At 37.5% G+C, this 20,730-nt stretch overlaps 1 protein-coding gene across 9 annotated transcripts in view; it reads left to right on the top strand.

Moving 5' to 3' along the window:
• The window catches only part of Ypel (Yippee-like), a 172,958-nt gene extending 152,228 nt beyond the window's left edge, over positions 1-20,730 (top strand). For 7 of the 9 annotated variants that reach the window (XM_073092894.1, XM_073092897.1, XM_073092896.1 and 4 more), the window contains 5 exons: positions 7,931-8,046; positions 12,018-12,148; positions 14,393-14,436; positions 17,370-17,478; positions 17,901-20,730. In XM_073092894.1, the coding sequence (XP_072948995.1) occupies positions 7,931-8,046; positions 12,018-12,148; positions 14,393-14,436; positions 17,370-17,478; positions 17,901-17,990 (490 nt within the window). In that variant the 3' untranslated portion in view covers positions 17,991-20,730. Of the gene's footprint in view, positions 1-7,930; positions 8,047-11,967; positions 12,149-14,392; positions 14,437-17,369; positions 17,479-17,900 lie in introns of all 9 variants that reach the window. The other 2 variants (XM_073092895.1, XM_073092901.1) reach the window with 2 other exon arrangements.

Here is a 20,730-nt window from a genome sequence, read left to right as displayed (position 1 = left end):
TTTCATTCATTTCATTTCATTTTTTAGCAGACGACGCAACACCTATCTGGATAAAGTTAGTAATGAACACTTTATTTAGATACCAAAATTTCACCCAAATAGTTAGAACTCATTACGTATAACTAAAGCGGAGTATATTTACGTACCCCATAATCCTTTATTTACTTCCCAGATGGTATCGCGATCAGATTGCGAGCGGCGACTGGACCTCAATTCAAAATTATTTTTTTCGACCATTGTTCCAAAAATAACAGGCGGTCTCATTTAATATTCTGCACGCAATCCTAGATAGCATCGGTTAATTCATCGGAGCGCATGACTCAAAGCCCATATGTAGTGTAAAACGACGAAAAATAGAACAAAGTTTTCCACTTAACGTAAAAACTGGATGAGTTCATTCGTCGCTTTATTAAATGAAATGTTCGTTGTACTATTTTCATTATCATTTTGTTAATTGACAGAAAGACTTGCAGTCCATCTGATGGTAAATTATCATAAAATAAGTCTGCCATAAAAAAGTCTAATAGGAGTTCTACCTAAATTTGATTCCAAATCGTCGGTAATACTGAGAGAATCAGTACAAGGGGGTTACTACCATCTCTTAAAACAATATTATTTTAATCATACTTTTACTTTTTTGCCGGAAATTTAACTTTTTAAGCAAAATATGACAAATTCAGTTGGTTTTATACAATGGATAAGCGAAAAATGAATAAGTGTTTAAGTTTGTTCAACTGTGTATGACGGAATATTTTACTGTTTTAAGGAGGAATAAAACTTTCTTGAACTATGATGGTTTTTAAAAGTTGGTGGTAGGCCCGCAGCCCTTGTTTCCAGTGTGACACTGTGTTGCGTGTGTATTGTGTGATGGGTAGAGTAAAGCAGAGGTATTACTACACTTATCATACTCGCAGCAGCAGCTGTTGTTATAACCACAAGGTTTATATTTCTACTACCCTTAAACCACTGCACTTTGCTCTGATTCTGCCGTACAGAGGCACTGTTTGCCTTGCAGTATTTTTCTGGTTTGAAAGGTAATGTGGCAGACTTTCAATTATGGTCCAAATTTGGGCAAGAATTTTGTTCTATCTTACAATTTATTACCTACTACCACCCATGAGGGAATATAAATAAAATCCCTTTAGGTTTCTACGGTAGGCGGGTATGTCGTCATATGTTACTTGTTAATTGTTATAAATAGAAAAAATTGAAATACATTTAGAAACACGCAGTTTTTTAATACTGTTAGTATTGTTTTACTATTGTCTGAATACTAACAAGCATTTCAAATAAAATTAAGTCCCAAAATAATCTTCCGTAGTAACAGTAATAAAGTATTCAACTCAATTTAAAACACCAGATTTTCTCTAAACTTAAAACAGTAATAATAACTCAACAGCTCAGTACCCGTAGTATGAGATTTTACGTTTTTACTAAACTGACTGTTTTTGTATTTGTTAACGTATTTTCCATGCATTTCCAACTGATACACTCCGCTAGGGGCGCTCATTTGAAAAGGTATGGGCAAATACGTAAACAGTCATTTTTGTAAAAACGTAAAAACTCATACTAAGGGTACAGATTACTAATCTAATGACTTGTAGACGTAGGCTCCCTGACCCGGGCTGTAACCTAGATTTAAGTGGATTTATACCACGAACTCCCTGAGAACGTAACCCCCCCGGGCCATTAGCAAAATGAGCTTATTAACCTCGAATATATGAAAAGCGAAATATTAAGTTTTAGATACGTCTGGACTTTTTTAATATTTTAAGAGGTTTTATTGGAGATACAAGTATAATTTCTAGGCGCGTTAGAGAATAAATGAGGGATTTTAAAGTGGAAATTCGTTTAGAAACACAGGTTTTTAATACTCGGATCAGTGTCTGAACACAAAAGAGTAAGTTAAATAAAAATATGATGCAAAATAATCTTCCGTAGTAACAGTAATAAAGTATTCAACTCAATTTAAAACACCGGATTTTCTCTAAACTTAAAACAGTAATAATAACTCAACAGCTCAGTACCCTTAGTATGAGATTTTACGTCTTTACTACACTGACTGTTTTTGTATTTGTTAACGTATACTATAGAACGTCTACTATAGGAGGGACAGCACACGCGATGACGACTGTCTGCGACTGCTAACAACAGTCGAAGACGTGGCTTGTGTTTCACGTTACTGTCGTTCGTATGGTACCGCTCTTACCTTTTTTTTTCTCGAGGGGGAAACCTTCAAAATGTACCCGACGACGTGGGAGCGACCGGTGGCCGTTCTCAACGCTTGTTGAAGAACTCCGGGATCTCCAACGGAACACAACCGGAGCCCTTCAAGCGCGATGCCCAACGAGCTCTACCCTCGGGGAGCAGCTTTCGCTCCTCCCACACCATGTAGTGTTTACGACGGTATGCGACCACACATACCGCCGTCCTTCCCGGGGTCGCTTGCTGGACGGTTCGAGCTCCCACTCCTGCCGCCCGCAACTCCGGAAGCGTCATTATATCAGTGATAATTTAATATTATAGAGCATAGACAGTATAGAATATTACCTAACGTTAAATTCGCTCGGTACCTACGAGTACTTCTTAAACAAAAAGCAACAAAAAATTAGTTCTGCTCCGAATAATATTTTTCAACGAAGTTCCTTTAGTTTCGAACTCTTTCATTAAGTCATGAATCAGGTTGTTCTTTTCTTACAATAATTACTTATGTAATTAATGTTCTCCGGTCTCTTTGGGTCGTTGGAAGGTTTCCAGTAGTTCCCGTTCTTCGGGTCAAGAGCATGCGTCTGTGTGACCCCGTTTATATATTAGGTCGATTATATACTATGCATTATGTACAATAGTAGGTTAGGTAGTTTAATGTTTGTCTCTGGTGAATCGGGGCCAGAATAGCTCTGCGGTATCCCCTGCCTAAACGGGAGCTTCTAAGTTTGCAGGCTGTAAGAGATCGGGGAGAGAATGATACGCAGAGAGTTCCCGGTTCGATCCCGGGTCAGAAAGATTTATAAATAAACTAGCTGGCCCGGCAAACGTGTGTTGCCATGTAAATAAAAAAATGTTAAGGGTGAACAACCCTTATCACTTAGGGGTATGAAAAATAGACAGTAGCCGATTTTCAGACCTACTGAATATGCATATAAAATTTGGTGAAAATCGGTAAAGCCGTTTCGGAGGAGTACGGTAAGTAACATTGTGACACGAGAATTGTATATATAAGATTTTGTCAGGAGGATAAAGTATACCTCGCAAAGTATATATAGGTATACATATATTTTAGCTCAGGTTGTAGGAATTGATGTACCTTACACGTGGTTTTCTCATATACCTTGTACGTTGCAAGATGCAGCTCACTCGTCTTATGTTTGCGTATTAGAACACTAACACCAACAATTGCTCGGATGGTCGATTGATTGACATTTCCTGTTGACGAGTACTTACGAATAGTGTGTGCACACGGCGTATACGTTGCACTTCGCTTGTAGAACGTCGAATGAGTTCGTGTATCGCTTGAGGTCTCTAGATATTAACAATAATAGAGCCTAATGTTGACGCAAATATCGCTCCGCGGCTCGTACAAATCGGATCGACGAAAGTTAAGTAACTTCGGGTGCGGTCGGCAGTTGGATGGGTGACCGTTAGATTCTCACCAAATTTTATATGCATATTCAGTAGGTCTGAGAATCGACTACTATCTATTTTCATACCTCAAAGTGATAAGGGTTGTTCACCCTTAAGATTTTTTTTATTTATATGGCAACACAACGTTTGCCGGGTCAGCTAGTTGTATATACATAGTTATAACATGATATTTCCATAGCGGGCCGGATATATCAAACCATAAAAGTGCAATATAAAGGCAATTAGAAATTCCTCTGAAACGCAACACCGTAATTTTCCTATTCGTATCATTGTGCACAATAATCTACTATAAATGGTTGTAAATATTTCGCGGTACAACGCGGTTGGGTAATTATTTTTTACGATCTATTGCATTGGAACGCACTGTGCATACTTATACAAGTTTTATGCGAAATCTATATATATTTATGAGACAATAGCTCTTTTACGTGGAGAATCCCTGCATGGGTTCCTCTCAGTTGCGAGGGCAGCGGAGAAAATATGTCCGACTCCTAGCATACTAAAACCCACGGTAATATAAGATAATAGCACAAAAAAAATAGTTCCTTTTTATTTTATTATAATAGCCTATGTTATCGGGAGGCGATTTATTAAGTCTTAAATCCGTAGCTTCGTTCGAAAATCTGTCAATAGTTTTGGTATGTCCTACTCCGTATGTTTTTTTGGACGGGCTTCACAGTCTTGAGATTTCGCAGCTATGACCTACTCCATAAGGCTATAAGCACGTTAAAAAAAAATTTAAAGTTTCATCGCAAAAGTTATGTCAAATTTTATGATAATAATAACGGAAATTTGACGGATCGGATAGTAGTATATGTCGGATATACAAAATAGAGCTCCAAAAGGTGCGACTTGTCTTTGTTACAAACAACAATTTGTGTTACTCATGTAACCACCATAAACCTTTGGTATTTGTTAATAAACAATCATTATGTAAAGTAAAATAACAGTTAGTTGCGTTGTTTCCTGAATCATCGACTTACAAGGACATAAATCGCAAAACAAAGGGAAATATAAATTAGATGACCACGTACTCAATTCACTTATGGTAAATATAAGTAAACATAGTAATAAATTACTCTTTCAACATCTTTGGCCACACACTAGGATTCCTTGTGGGCACACCCAAAGATATCTAAATTTTTCATAATTTTGACGTTGCTTGACCGGGGAAAGAACACGCGCACTCAACCAATTGCAATGTAGAGTCGATCTTTGTCGAGTTAAATGCAATTTTCCAAACCTTAATAAAGCCATTATGCCCATGCAGATTTTTTTTTTTTCAAATAAAGTACCAAAATATTATCGAATTCTAAAAAGAGCACTTAAACCATTTGTAGTATGTAAATTAAGTTCATGCAATATTAGTTTAGATGCCCTTAAATAGCTGTTTGGTGAAATTCTGGAGTACTTTTCCTTTAGACAGGTTTTTTACAACGACAGATTCCGACGAGGTTTTGAGTACAATACGGCCAATTCTGTATCAATTCCCTTGACAATTTCCAACATAAACCTATTATTGTATTGTTTGCTATTAAGTACCTCTAGACTAGAAAAAGTCGCAATCGATTGCCAAAGTTAAGCAACATCGATCGTGACCGGCTGTTAGATGGGTGACCGCTAGTGGCTAAAATACGGTTTCATGCTTTAAAGGACACTTTAAACGTTGGTTAAAAATCAGTAACCTTATGGATGGTTTACCAACAACTCTCAGACCCCCCCACTCTACTACCAAACGCCCTACTACCAAGTAAGACCGAACTATCAAACCATATTCAAGCCTAATTTCTTATTCCTTCCATGACGCGTTAACATACAAAAAACAATTTAAGTCAACGTAGCGAATCTAAGTCCTTTGTATGGTTTCGTGGGTGGAAACGGAGCTAATGACCGACAGACATGGGTAGAAAGGTACCACGGCAGTTCACGCTCAGTGGCAGCCGCGCTTGCCGCTCTGCTGCTCCGCGGTTCAAAGACACACGAGCCACGTCTGATTGACAGCAGTGCCTAATTAGTTTTAAGTACATTATGATGATGATAATTACAGTATGATGATAAGGCAAAGATAATGTTTAGCTGTCTCAAACGACATGTGCGCGTGTAGAGTTTTTACCCGACTGGTGGCGCGAGACCTCAGGGTTCCAAGTCAGGGACCATAGAGGAGTTCGTGCGTACGTTATCGGTGCGAATGTTCGCTAAAGCCGACGACGGCCCACACTCCCACCTGAGGGGCATCGCGCCGTTACACGCTCGTCCTCATGACGGGCGCCCGCTCCCTAGGGAGTTCTTGGGCAAGAATCCCCTGACCACCACGGGGGGTCCGTCAACCCACTCGGGGTAACGCGAAGAGCCCTTACACTTATTCCGTAATTCTGCCAAGCGGCGGAACATAGCACTGGATGCAGTTAACCCCTTGAGAATTGCCCGGGTAACCGGGTAAAGAGGGACACCTCAAGGGCCCGTACACCCCACTCCTGGAGGCCCAGGGGCCACAGAGTAGGACACCCACTATCGTTCGTTGTTTTTATAATATAGGAGTAGCAGACGAGCATGCAGTCCACCTGATGGTAAGTGGCTACTGCCGCCCATGGACATCTGTAATCAACCCCAGATGGGATTAGATATTCCTACCTGAGGTCGGCCACAGATACGCCCCCCGCCAGCTATCCCTGTACCCTTACCATGAGCCTTTACGTGTCGACAAATACGACTGCTCCGGCACCTGTTTACGCATTGGCCCATACTATTTCCAATCAGCGCCCCTAGCGGATTGTGTCGGAACTTGGAAATAGTAAGGGCCAATACGTAAACAAACACCAAAACAGTCACACTCGTCGACACGTAAAAACTCATGGTAAGGGTACTGAGGACTAAGCTGGAACGCCTCGGAAAAGTCTGTCTCCCTTACCACACCCTTCAAACCAGAACATAGCAGCGCCTAACATTGTTACCCGACCGCGGGGGGTAATGTTTTTCGAACGAATGTATGCAGTTCGAAATTTTGTTCGTGAGCAAAAGAGACCACTCACCCTCAAGTGGACTTTTATCTCCATTTGCTTCTAATAAAAATTATGCACTCCAATGCAGTACCGTGCATGGGTTACGTTAGGCGTTATAGTGGCCACCGATCTGGGCCTTGCCGCTCTGCTGCCTCACGGTTCAAAGACATGCGCGCCTCAATCGAGGCCAGTCATCAGTGAAATGGCGGATGATTCAGCATTTTCTGGGGTACTGAACCGAACTGACTCATTTACAGGGAAGTTGGGAGTTCTTGTCGTTAAAACCGCAAGTGTTAATTGAGTATTAAGCTCCATAATACAGTTAAATATTCATTACCGTTTAGGCATGATTTTTAAATGTGTCGGGATTTCTTAATATAACTATAGTCAATGAGCTTATGAGACAATAGTAAGTGACCATTGAATACCATGGAGATCTGTAATTAAGCACAGATAAGATTTCCTACGTAAGCCACAGATGCATTGCTACTCATTAGAATTAAATTGAATTGTCCTGGATAATTACGTCTCCCTTACCATCATCAATACCAATCCGAACAGTAGCACTTAACAATTTTGTAATTAAACAAAAGTAGGTGTAGCGGTCATGCTTGTGAAGTCCACGACGTCTTTTACCACCAAGTTATTTGCCATTTATAAGTCGATTAAATCTTAAAAAAAAACTGAAAGTATATGAAGTCTACCAATATTGACTGGATCAACACGCTGGTACTATGGTTTTATCTTTATCTTTCTAAGAGGAGACCAGTGCACAGCCGTGATAGTAATGTGTTGACGACAGAGTCATTTTCTTTATAATATAAGAGTAGCAGACGAGCATGCGGTCCACCTGATGGTAAGTGGCTACTGCCGCCCATGAACATCTGTAATCAACCCCAAATAGGATTAGATATTCCTACCTGAGGTCTGCCACAGATGCGCCGCTACCCTTAGGACTAAGCTGGAACGCCTCGGAAAAGTCTGTTTCCTTTACCGCACCCTTCAAACCAGAACACAGCAGCGCCTAAAACTGCTGTTATTAGGTAGAAATAGGTGTGGCGGTGGTGCCGCCGGAGTCGAACCACAAAGGGTTCTACCACCTTCAAATGGCTGCTGCCAGCCTACCAGCCAGAACGCCTCGGAAAAGTCTGTCTCCTTTACCACACCCTTCAAACCAGAACACAGCAGCGCCTAACACTCCTGTTATTAGGTAGAAATAGGTGTGGCGGTGGTGCCGCCGGAGTCGAACCACAAAGGGTCATTAATGAATATGTTTTGTGTTGTTGTAGAGGGTGGCGGGTGCAGCGAAGGAGCGCGCGGCGCGGTGCGGGTGCGCGCGCGGCAGGTGACCGCCGGTCCGCGCGGCTCATGTGGGCGGCAGGCGCGTGCTGCTCGCGCCAGGCAGGTCTGGACACACTGCCTACTATCACTACATAGAAGTATTCGATCATGAACACACAGACTAACTACCTTCATCACCAAGAAGTGTTAGATAAACCGAACACATACCTGTCTTTGCTACAAAGAATTAGGAAAACGAAAAGGGAATCAACATTATGTTTACTGATGAATTTGTTTTTTAAAGAAATATTCAATGCTAATCAACTAATTTTCCGCTATCTAACAATAGCAATATGCTAGAAAATTATGGAAATTATTTTGTTTAATCGTTGTAGAACTCGCAGTGGTTCGACTCAGGCGGCACCACCGCAGCACCTGCCTGCATTACTGCCTTATAGCAGAAGTATTAAACGCTTAGAAAGACTAGCAAAGACTTAGAAAATAATGAAAATTATGTTTCGTATGGCATTCAGGATTTCCTAAATAAATAATTGTTATTCGCCAGCAACCAACATTTTTAATGCTTTTCGTTTTACTTAATAAGTCCTATTCTGATAGGTTTCACGTTATCATACTCATTCGACCATTGTAGAAAAAAACACATTTTGTACATACTCATGATGCACTTTTAGCAAGACGCCAAAACCTAATTTGGTTAAAAGATTCGAATTAGTGGAATTTAAAAAAACAGTTCATATTAATATTCATGATGCTTAGGTACATATTTTATTCCTACTTCTTCTTTAGACTGCCTTAGAAACACACCTCTTTTACAATGTCGAAAAAACGCACAATAATTTACTTAATTATATATTAACATATTTGTAGATATAGTCATAACTTGTAGTTAATCCTTAATAGCTTAATATAAACTTTAGTGACTTTGTACATTTTAGTAGTTTACACCAGTTCTAATAGTCGTCGTGTTCTCGACTCGATTCCTTTATTCTTTTCCAATCAAGCGTTAACTTGTTCAGAGCAAATTGAATAATAAAAGAACATTTAGCGAAGCCATTTTTAGAACTCCTAAACGTTTGTGACGTCACACTTCAAACTGAATTAAATTGCGTTTACTTTGTATAGATCTTTTAATATGGGAGCATTCTCAAATTTCAAATCTAAATATATATAACTCAAAGGTGACTGACTGACATATTGATCTATCAACGCACAGCCCAAACCACTAGACGGATCCGGCTGAAATTTGGCATGCAGTAGATGTGATGACGTAGGCATCTGCTAAGAAAGGATTTTGATCAATTCTACCCCCAAGGGGATAAAATAGGGGATGAAAATATTACTTCGTAATGCGAGGGAAGCCGCGGCCAAAAGCTCGTCAAGTACAATATTATACCTTTTTTCTTTACATCGGCTGAGAAGTATGTATGTGGGTTGAGAAAGTCTAACTTCCAAAATGTGCATGATTTTTATATTTTTTGACAAGAATAGAGATTATTGACAAACATGACAAGACAACATATAGCTTAAATAACAAATAACTAATAGCCTATTTAGGAGCTACAATTTCACGACATAAATAGACTCCCAAATCTATACAGTCATACGTTAATACGTAGGTACGTACATAGGAACACCTCTCGGAGGAAACTGTTCAGAATGCCAAAAGCGTGTTCTCAGCTCGGAACTTTTATTCTCATTCAATTACTCGTTAACTTGATTCGGCACAATCGAAACTCAATGGTGCATTTAACAAAGTTTGTTTTAGAATTTTCTTAACGTTCGAGTCTCGTCTGGGCGCTCTATATTTGTTTTGTAGAGTTTCCGAGATCGATCCCTGATCAGATGTCAATAATTGATTTAAAATTTTAGTCTGGGTCTCCGTATCTGTCTTTTCATCTTTGTGTGTGTCCCACGACAAAAATAATCCCAGGGTGATTGTAGAAATTATGTAATAATTAATTAATAAATATTTTTTTGAGTAATATAGCTCAATTTATGTCAAACATTACATTTCTAACCTATTGTGCCAATACTAAAAGATACCGATCTAGTTGCTAATTCACTTGTCGTATTTCCGACGAGTAACACGAAACGAGTTAAATTAAATGATGGTACGAATATAACTAGAATTTCGCTGGGAACTGTCAATTCTTAGGTTGAAACATTATTCGGGCATATACTTTCTCATGTTTTCGTCAAAAGTAAAGATTAGTGTGGTCTATTTTATTGAAGAAATTATTTAAAAAAATGATATTGCTGACGCTACTTCGTGGCAATTTTGACGTATAAATTGATGCACATTCGAGTGATGCACAATATATAATATGTATAAACATCGCATCTATCACATGCTGATAGTATGACATTAACCTTAATAGGCAATTTGCGACAATCGAGCCGCGAATTCGATGACGTCAATGCGAACGACACGTTTCGACCAAATGCACTTTAATTGACCAATCAGACGACCCAATTTAATTAAATCATATCATATCGAATTAGATTAGTTGCATATAAGTCATATGTAGATATATTATTATTATTGTTATTTATAGTATAGGAGTAGCAGACGAACATGCAGTAAGATGGTAAGTGGCTACTGCCGCCCATAGACATGTGTAATCAACCCCAGATAGGTATTCCTACCTGAGGTCAGCCACAGATGCGCCGCTACCCCTGAGGACTAAGCTGGAACGCCTCGGAAAAGTATGTTTCCCTTACCACACCCTTCAAACCAGATCATAGCAGCGCTTAACACTACTTTTATTAAGCAGAAATAGGTGTGGCTGTGGTGCCGCTGGAGTCGAACCACAGAGGTTTCTACCACCTTCAAAATTATGTTAGAACTAGTATGGTTCGACCGGGAAATGACCACCGCCACCCTTATTTGTAGCGTAAAGCAGTTTTGAGTTTCGGTGGAGGGGTATGGTTGCCGGCTGACTTACATGTGTTCTATATGGAGTTGGTTACAAATTTCCATGGATTGGAGTGGCCACTTACCATCACTGTTATTTGCTACTTCTAGAAAATGAATACTGGGGATGACTGGACTAGGGAACATGAATCATACATCACCCCCCCTGTCCCAACGCTTGTAATTTATATTTTCTGTGTCATCCATTTAGATGTGTAGATTTAACAGAATAAATTTTTAGATCTCTTTTCTAGCACTAATTTAAATCATTTATAATATGTAATGTGATTAAATAATAATATTATATATTATGCACTCGCTTTATCTCTATATATTAAGATCTCACATGTATTCTAACATGCGCAATCGTAATTGTCCAATTAACATACTAATATTATATATATCAACTTAATATATAATATTATATGTCTCCCTAAATTGTATTATTGTATTTCGCATGAGTGCTGTTACTATGAAGCCCTACGTGTACTATGGTTAAACATCTATACTCTATTTCTGCCTTATAACTACAGTTATCTAAACTGTGCCCTTATTTGACGGGTGTGATAAGGTAGAAATACTAATGAAACGACTATGGAGATTGACTCGTTAAATCAGTAATAAAATACAATTTTGTAATAACTATTGCTTGCCTAAGTTATTGACTTGATACTTATTTATTTCCTTTTATGATCAATATGACCATTTAGATTCTAACGATTGTCATATAAATTAGACCTATTGTGCAATACACTATGTATTGCAGTAAATAAATCGTTGTACATTCTTTTTTATGTACTTAGGTACGATATCACAGTCTATTTTCAAAATTATGTGAGCGAACGAAATTTCGGGTAGAAGGGCTTTCTTAAAGAAACTTAAACTATCCCAGTCTATTTTCAAATTTATGTGAGCGAACGAAATTTCGGGTAGAAGGGCTTTCTTAAAGAAACTTAAACTATCCTATCTTTCAATAGACAGCTAAAAACCGAGCAATCTCATTGGCGGTTCACATAATAGTGCACTTAGGGCTGGAAACGTGCCTCACCGTGTACTGGGGGGCGGGACGGTCGTCGTGGGGGTAGCAGCTGACGGGGTGTGTGTTGGTAGCTAGCAGGCACTCATGCGTGACGGGGTGACTAACCGTGGCGGGGTGGCAGGCGAGGGCGGCGCCGCGGCCGCGCGCACGCCCGTCAAGACCTTCCAGGCGTACCTGCCGCCGGCGCACCGCACATACAGCTGCATCCACTGCCGCGCGCACCTGGCCAGCCATGACGAGCTTATATCAAAGGTAACATCCTTCTTTAAACTCCTCATAATGACAAACTTATATTAAACTTTTTCTTTTTGATGACGAACTTTGGCACAGTGAGAAATTGTTCTTTGATGTTACTGTTATGACGAAGTTAAGCTTACTAGAAAAACCTTTATTGGAACTCCTTAAAATGACGAACCTGTGTTAAAAATTTCTTCTTGAAACTCCTTCTAATGACGAACTTACGTCAGATATGAGAAAATTTTCTTCGAAGCTTCTGCTTTTAATGACGAACTTGTATTGAATGTGACAAATTATTATTGATGCCTCTTCTTCTAATGACGACCTTATATCAAAGGTGACATATTCTTTTTGGAATTCCGTATGATGATCAGAGGTAAGAAAACCTTATTAATTTCTTCATTATGATATTTTGTTAACTCCCTTTAGGAAAAATATAAAGTGATAATTTAACTTTGATTTAAACACAGGAGAGCAACAAAAACGCTAGTCGGTAAAAAGAACATATACAAAAGCCTTAAATACGAAAGCAATCAACGAAAAGTTCTATTAATCTCATTCAACAAACTCCACTACATTTTCCAAAGCTTGAACTTTAAAAGCTCAGATTCAATTGCATTTTTCGTTCGCGTATCGTACACGAAGCACTCGATAGTGGATACAATTTGCTGACGGCGATTTTGTGCGAACTCTAAATTTATTCGAAGCATTTCATGATGCATACGGGTTTTAGAAATGTTCTAAAATTATGCAAGAAGTATTATCGCTGCACCTGTTTCTATATTGTTGCTATCAGTATTTGATCCAGTGTGTTCTCCACTCCAAATTTATTTGAAATTGGTATTTAATGATGTATGCAACGGGTTTTTAGAAATCTTGTAAAATTTTACCTGAACTATTACCGGTACATCTGTTTCTACCTTGTCAGTGATTGAACTAAGGTGTTCTGGTTTAATAAGTATGTCAAAGTTTACACCAAGTATTCTAACATAGTCTTGGGTAGCAACTGAACAAAAACTAGCACGACCAATATTGATGTAATTGTTGACCAGTCTGCAAGTTCAACCAGCTCTTTTGTTAACACGCTTTTATTAGCTTCAGACGTATGTATGTTGGTATGTTGGTATGTTAGTATGTAACGGAATCTTTGAACATGATTTTAACCCCCTTCAAAACGTCGGATTAACTCGAAATTTGGCATACTTATTAAGGACCGATGACAATTCAATATTTTAAACATTAATAGTTTTGTGCCATTGTCCTTATCAACATCCTCTGGATTAAAGATTTTCGAGGCGAGATTTTTCAAACACCTTCAGCAAAGTCCATCGCAACTTTAGATTGCAAATAATTATTGCTATTTAGTTTCAATAGGCGTAACTTTTATATCGTGATTTTTAGTTTAGAAAATAATAATGTTATTTCCCTATAACTCAAATGTTCTGAAACATATCTATAATGCGCTCTTGTAGAATGATTTTTAGGATTCCGTACTCAAAGGTTAAAACGAAACCCTCTGCGGTCTGTTCGTCTGTCGTTGGGCTTTATCTCTTAAATCGTAATAGATAGACACTTGATTTTTTTACAAACGATGAATAATGGTGGTCGCTATAACGAGAAATACTAAAAATTAATAAATAATTATAGTTCAAAAAACTAAAAAACACGCTTTTATGATAAAATCAACTAACAAGTAGAAAATAATTTACAATCTAAGAATCAATTAAGGAACAGTAAATAGTATAATTGTGGAAAAAGTGTGGGGTGCTCCATTTATCAGGTTCGAAAAGCACCCCACACTTTTTCCACAATTATACTATTTACTGTTCCTTAATTGATTCTTAGATTGAAAATTATTTTCTACTTTTTAGTTGATTTTATCATAAAAGCGTGTTTTTTAGTTTTTTGAACTATAATTATTTTTAATATAAAAATGTATCCGAGTCACAGTTCTACTCTAATGATTATTTGTTCTGTCTTTATACGTTTCATAAATTTATTAATAAGCATACGAAAGAACAAAGCATATTAAATTGCCTTTTTAAGTCCTGTAACATCTCAAGCTGTCTGGATACAGTCGCCCGTCAGCATTTTTGTACACTTCAAATATTTACTTGAGGCTAAATATTTACCCGACGTGTTTCGCAATGCACGAGCGTCGATATAGTGACCCATTTAATTTCCTTCCCGCTACAAACACACGAAAACAATGTAAATTTATTCTCCGAAGTGCTCAAACGAAATTTTGTTATTTTCCAGTCGTTCCAAGGCAGCCAGGGGCGCGCATATCTCTTCAATTCAGTGTAAGTATCTTCATATATGTATTATGATGTTATGCCTACATGTTTCGTAGCTGGAATTATGGACATAAGCTAGTAAATCTAGGATTAATTTTGTGTAGTATCATAAGTAGGATTACTTGCGGGATCTTACTATATTATATGTCTGAAACAGTCACCAGCCGTGACCACTTATTCGATATCAAAAATACATCGTGAGGAAACATGAAAGTCTAAACCTACATGTCTTAAGTACTTTAAAAAAAGTTAAATTTGAGATGTGTCAAGTCTACCAATTTCCACTTGGCCAGTGCGAGTTGGACTATGGCCTAACCCTCTCACTCTTAGAGGACACCCGTGCCCAGCAATGGGATAATAATGGGTTGACTACATTCAGTGTTGGGATTTTCTTGTGAAATCTCGTTTCGTCTACTATGGTACCTAGTAAGCTAAACTGACTCTCATTGGTTTAAAATTTCAAACAACTTTTGAATTATTCAAGAAAATAAATCGGCTCGTTGCATGGACAAACAGGTTAACCGGGTAATTCTTTTGTTAAAAAAACACTATGTAAATTGAGCGTTCGTTTAAAAAGTAGGTATTTTAAGCGTTTTGTCGTGTACTTCATATCAGCGAAATAAATATAGTAGGTAGTTTAAAACTACAGACAGACTTGGTGTTTAAGGAATATAATCTAAAAGTTCGAATTAAATTTGTTGAGTTTTAGGTCGGATCTCTGAAACTTCGGGAGAATAATAATAATCCCAGAGTCCGTTTAGAAAGGTACAACTCTATCTCTCTGTCTTATGGATGCTTCTTCTCCATAACAAAACACCAAGTGGTGGTAGTTGTATTGACATTCAAAAAGTGCTCTGTAAAGAACTTATTTTGAATTAAAAAAATGATTTGATTTGAGAAGTTAAGGGATTACTAACACCTTTCTTTTGTGGAATTGTCTATTAACTGCAGTTACCATCATTCATAGTAAAGTGATAATGATAATTCCAGTTTTGGGGACCTTTGAGCAATCATGAATAAAAAACCATTTAACTTACTGATAAGAGTATGTGATGCCTGTGAAAAGTTTACTGTATTTTTCTAGTACTGTTATTACAGTGTTATATACTAACTCTTCCCAAAGGATATCTAAAACTCCACTACCCATTATGATTAAACTTTTTGAATTACTAGTAAAATCCAGTATAAATCTCGGAATATGTCAGTTAAAACGTATAGTCCGCGCCAAATTGCTAGTCCGCTCTGAAGTTGTTGCGAGCAGATGTAGTCATACAATTTACTATGGCGATACCACTCATTTCTATATTCAGAGCGGACTAGCAGTTTCGCGGGGACTATACTTAGTATTTCCTTTATCTATTTGCATAAAAAGATGTAAGTAATACTTTACCGTGTATTACTTAGCTTATAAAAACTAGGTAACTTCCAGTAAAATTCTAGGAACATGCAGTAATTTTTGTAATCTATAAACAGGTATCTTACGTTTGTGAATTTCCAGAAATCCAAAACACGTTTAGGAACAAAACGAGTACATAAAATACTAGAATACCTATTATTCGAAGCACGCTCCACTTCTCCGTACATCCGCTGCATCGCGCTATCATGCATATTTCATGTTACTTCTACATCGTCTTAATATATATCAACGACTTTATCTTCGCGGAATTGACAAAAATAGCCTATAATTATAGTAACGTGGATTGATAGACCCAATAGACTCTGCCCGTGAGGTTTTGCTGTGTACGCGACGTGGGCTACGATACGACGAATTAATAAAATGACGATCGATTTTAGTAACCTTGATGAAGTAATCAAATAGACTCCTTAGTCTCTTTATACTTTTTCTGTGAACTCTATATGTAATATTGCAAAAGTAAAAAAATACTAACCCTGATTTAATATTCAAATCTGAGGAAATATGCTTCCTATATATACGTCTATAGGACAGAAGTACTCAAAGGGGTGTTTCTACCAATAAGCATTTGGACAGCATAGTAAACTATCTTCTAAAACCAAACAGATCGCCTTATTACCCGCGCCTAGTAGTGGGTTACTCGATTGATAGTTATTCTTATGATTACTATTAAAATCTGTAGTTCCGCGTCAAAAACAAGTAGATATTATAATTGCAAATAGTGTTGTCATCTGTTTGTCAATCTGCCAGTTTGTCATTGATGCGACAATGAGTGTATGACATGTATGATTGATGGCGAACCATACACGCTCGACTTGTTGGCGTTGATGGTTTGTTCAACAAGTTCGTTGCGCAGTTCAGATCAAAAACATAGACGGAGTCTTTGTAACAAAGTATTAAAGCATAGCAAATTAATTTGCCAAAGAGAGCCGATTTTTATTGATTTATATGAGAAAGGAAGACACTAAATTCTTTCTCATATAAATTCCGTGCTAAATTTCTAACGATTTTGGCGTAGCATTGCCTGGACTGTCGACAAAATCCATGAGAATTAATAAAATATCCTTATGGATTTTTATTAATTAATAATAAAATAATAAATTAAACTTAAACTAATAAATAAATAAATGAGAAGAGATGAATTGAAAGCATCCTGACCGATAGCATAAAGCAAAATGGATATTTTTGAATGTCTGTTAGTGTAAATCAACCTTAGTCGTAATTGGACTGATTATCTATGCAATGTTTTGTCTACCAAAGATTAAAAATCTACCAAACCAAATATTTTCAAATTTCATTAATTTGTCAAAATATGAATTGATTAAATAATTAGGTAATAATAATCCGATTTTTTTCTGAACACATTTCGAAATTTGACAAGTTTAATTTCAAACCTTGGTACATAAAAATTGATTATTAACAAGGGTAGTCGCACACTCTCGTCACTCTGTCAAAGTTGTTTTCAGCGTAGTTGTAGTTGTTCAGGAGTAAGTTTAGTTAAAACGTGTTGTTGTGCCGTTTGCAGTGTGAACGTGGGCTGCGGGCCGGCGGAGGAGCGCGTGCTGCTGACGGGGCTGCACGCGGTCGCCGACATCTACTGCGAGTGCTGCAAAACCATGCTCGGATGGAAATATGTATGTACAACCATATTTTGTACTCTGGTTCCTTTGAAGGTGTGGATTCTTCGGCACCTTCAAAGGGCGAGACATTTGTACGAGTTCCAACTAAAATCCCAGGTATAGCAACGCATCTGTGGCTGTACAACAGATTTTAGACCCCAGGTAGTATTAAAAGTTTTAATCCTATAAATGGGTCTAAAAAACATTAAGATTATGTAGCGATTGTATCTATAAGCAAAGTGCATTTGATCAGTATTATTAAGATATATATTTTTTTAATATTAATTGATATTAAATTGATTAGTGGTTTTCCTTTATTCGTGTAAATATATAATTACAAAACAAATGTTTAAGGTTTTTGTGACCTAACAACTGACATTCAAAGTTAGAGACTATAATTTAAGTTTTTATTACATGGATCCCTTTACATTTTCCAGGAGCACGCGTTCGAATCAAGTCAAAAATACAAGGAGGGCAAGTTCATAATAGAACTGGCTCACATGGTGAAGGAGAACGGGTGGGACTAGTCGCGGCGCGGCTGCGACTGCGACTTTGCGACCGTGCGACTTTGCGACTGCGACTCGGGTGACAACATGGCGAGCGTCCCGGCCAACTTACCGTCAATTACAGCGGCCCCGTAGGGTCCAGCGATGAAACCTCGACGCCGCTTGGAGCCCTCGTGATGAAGGGCCAGCCCCCCGGTGGACCGGCCGGCGCCAGCAAGAGATTATTTTTGTCAAACTAATGAATTATTAATGGGATTGGCGCCGGCCGATCCAACCGGAGCACTCTCCGACATCGCCTTACGTAGCCACGCCTCAGCACGACCAGTCGACATACATGCAACGGAGATATTATACACGTTCAGATTGAGCTGTAAATGTTAGCCTGAGAGTGATTAAGTATAGAGCGAGTCTACTTGAGTACGAACAGGCAGAAGTGTGAACACCATCGCTATATGCGACACAGTGAACAATCATAATTCAAGTTCAAGTGAAGTGAGTTAGGTAATTTCATTATGTTAATAAATATCGTGATTCTGGTGATATATGCTGTGAGAACTAGTAACATATTTCACTAATTGTGAGATTTAGACAGCCATAATAAATCTGTTTACGTACTCTGTCTTCGTGCTCAAGTTGTTAGCGGACTCTATACTAATTATTACTCTAAGATGTCAACTGTGACGTACCCTCACGCTCACAGACACAACTCACGCACACATGAACAAGTCTAAGCGTGTATAATGTCTCAACGTTACTATTATATATACATAAGTTATCGATCTCAGCCGCCCCGCGCGAGGGCATCCGGCTTAGAAATACTAATTTTTAGTTTTAATTTTAAACTTTGAGCGCCGTTACGAAACAGCGGCCGTATCTTAAGTTGTATTAGTTTTACATTTACTACGCGTCATATTGTATTGAGAGAACACTAATACTTTCTCTTGTCCCCTTAACCTGTGATAAGTACGTTAGTATAGACTTTTGAATTTCTTGAACGGTTTTTTCAAGAGTTGCTCAGTGACGTCAGATGTATGTTCCTAATGAGTTCAGCTGTACAATTTTGCTTTATTTTAATTTTATTGTATTTTTTTTTTGTGTTTGAGGAAACTAGTCGTGGAGGTAAATTCCGTTCTTTAATTTTACTTTTTGCGCACGTTTTGGTGATTTTTAGTTTTAATTTGAAACTCATCGGCTACGTATTCCTCTATTTCTTTCGTAATCTACGTTTCAACTGAAGGAATTTGATGGGAATGCAATTAACTGGACGTTGGTTATCGTGATATAATATGATAGTTGGAGATTCGATGTGATCGACGTTTTTATATAGACGGACAGGAGTGTGGTACAGTTTTATTATTCATTTATTGTTTCCATTGAAATGTATCGTATTAATATATAAATTAGTAGAGACATTTAACCCCCCCGTATATTTTATCTTAATATGCATGGTACTTCATTTACGTATGATAAATATTATCTGTGTAAGAATCGCATGAGCTTCGTTTTAATCTATGATTGTCATCCGATATGTCGACGTGAATTATGTCGAGTGTGTGTGGTACCGGAGACATTTTAAAAGGCCATTTATGATAACTCTTAATTTTAAATTTTAGTTTCGTAATTGTGTCGTTATCGCTAAGTACTGAGATTGCCCTGTTATATACACATATAGTACACAAATCTATATTAATTGAGATATCTGCAAGGCCGGGGATGGAACCCAGGACTCAGGACCATGTGCATGTCAATCCCGGATCATCTAAACCTAACTTTTTTTTAACTTAAACATTAAGTTAATTTTTTAAACCTAACCTAACCTAACCTCACCATTGATTAAAGTATAATGGAATATGTAACTCGATAGATTTATCGATTCTAGAGTTTACATTTGTTGTTTCATCTTTTAATTATTTGAAATGTCCTGATCAGAACTGTACTCTTTCTTAAACTTATATTCGTATCTTTCTTTAACAATCTGTTATAATACGTATTCCTTAACGCACAATTTAGATTTGTGTTGCAGTTACTCGAATTATTTATTTCAACAGTTCAAATTATTTTTATGTTTTATGTAACCTTTACGTCCATTTCTTTATATTAACCAAAAAAGGTCTACTAATTTATAAAATACTCATTTTATAGTCAAATGAGATTAGTAATAACTTATTTAACTTTTAAATGAAAATTAAAAATGAAAGCGTCCGAAATTATTGAAATATCTTATGTGGCCAATTAAAATGTCTCTTAAACTGTGTAAAAGGAATAAATATTGCTTTGTTAAACACAAGTGATTACCTAAATGTATCATTATATTGTATCATTAACGATAATTTGAACGCGTCAAGTGTAGCAACATTGCTTGCACTCAGTGTTGCCAGTTGCGACGGGAGCTCGACGGTGTTGCCGATGACACGTGAAATCCTCGTCAATAAAACGCGTATTATAGGATTTTTGACGTCCGATTACAATAGAATTAATTGATGTATATACGCGCCCGACTACGCGTGAGAACGTTTAGGGAAATAACAAAGTTGCCCGAAAAAAATAATATTGCCTCAGAAGTTACGCTAAACCTTCCACATTTAAGTAGTTATTCATTTAATTGAAAATAGTTTTGGTCATTCGAAAACATTTTGTTTAACAACTACCTCACCTAAATTATCTGTATTTATAACTCGTTTCAATTAAAAATGTCAATCCAAATGGTAGCTTTTATATAAGGTAAGTTGAGATAATATCGACGCTAGAGTAAACCTGTGTA

Source organism: Epargyreus clarus, unplaced genomic scaffold (genome assembly GCF_041222505.1).
Source record: "Epargyreus clarus isolate Ecla_fem2 unplaced genomic scaffold, WU_Ecla_fem_2.2 ptg000004l, whole genome shotgun sequence".
Lineage (NCBI taxonomy): Eukaryota > Metazoa > Arthropoda > Insecta > Lepidoptera > Hesperiidae > Epargyreus > Epargyreus clarus.
This window is presented reverse-complemented; position numbering and strand designations above follow the sequence as displayed.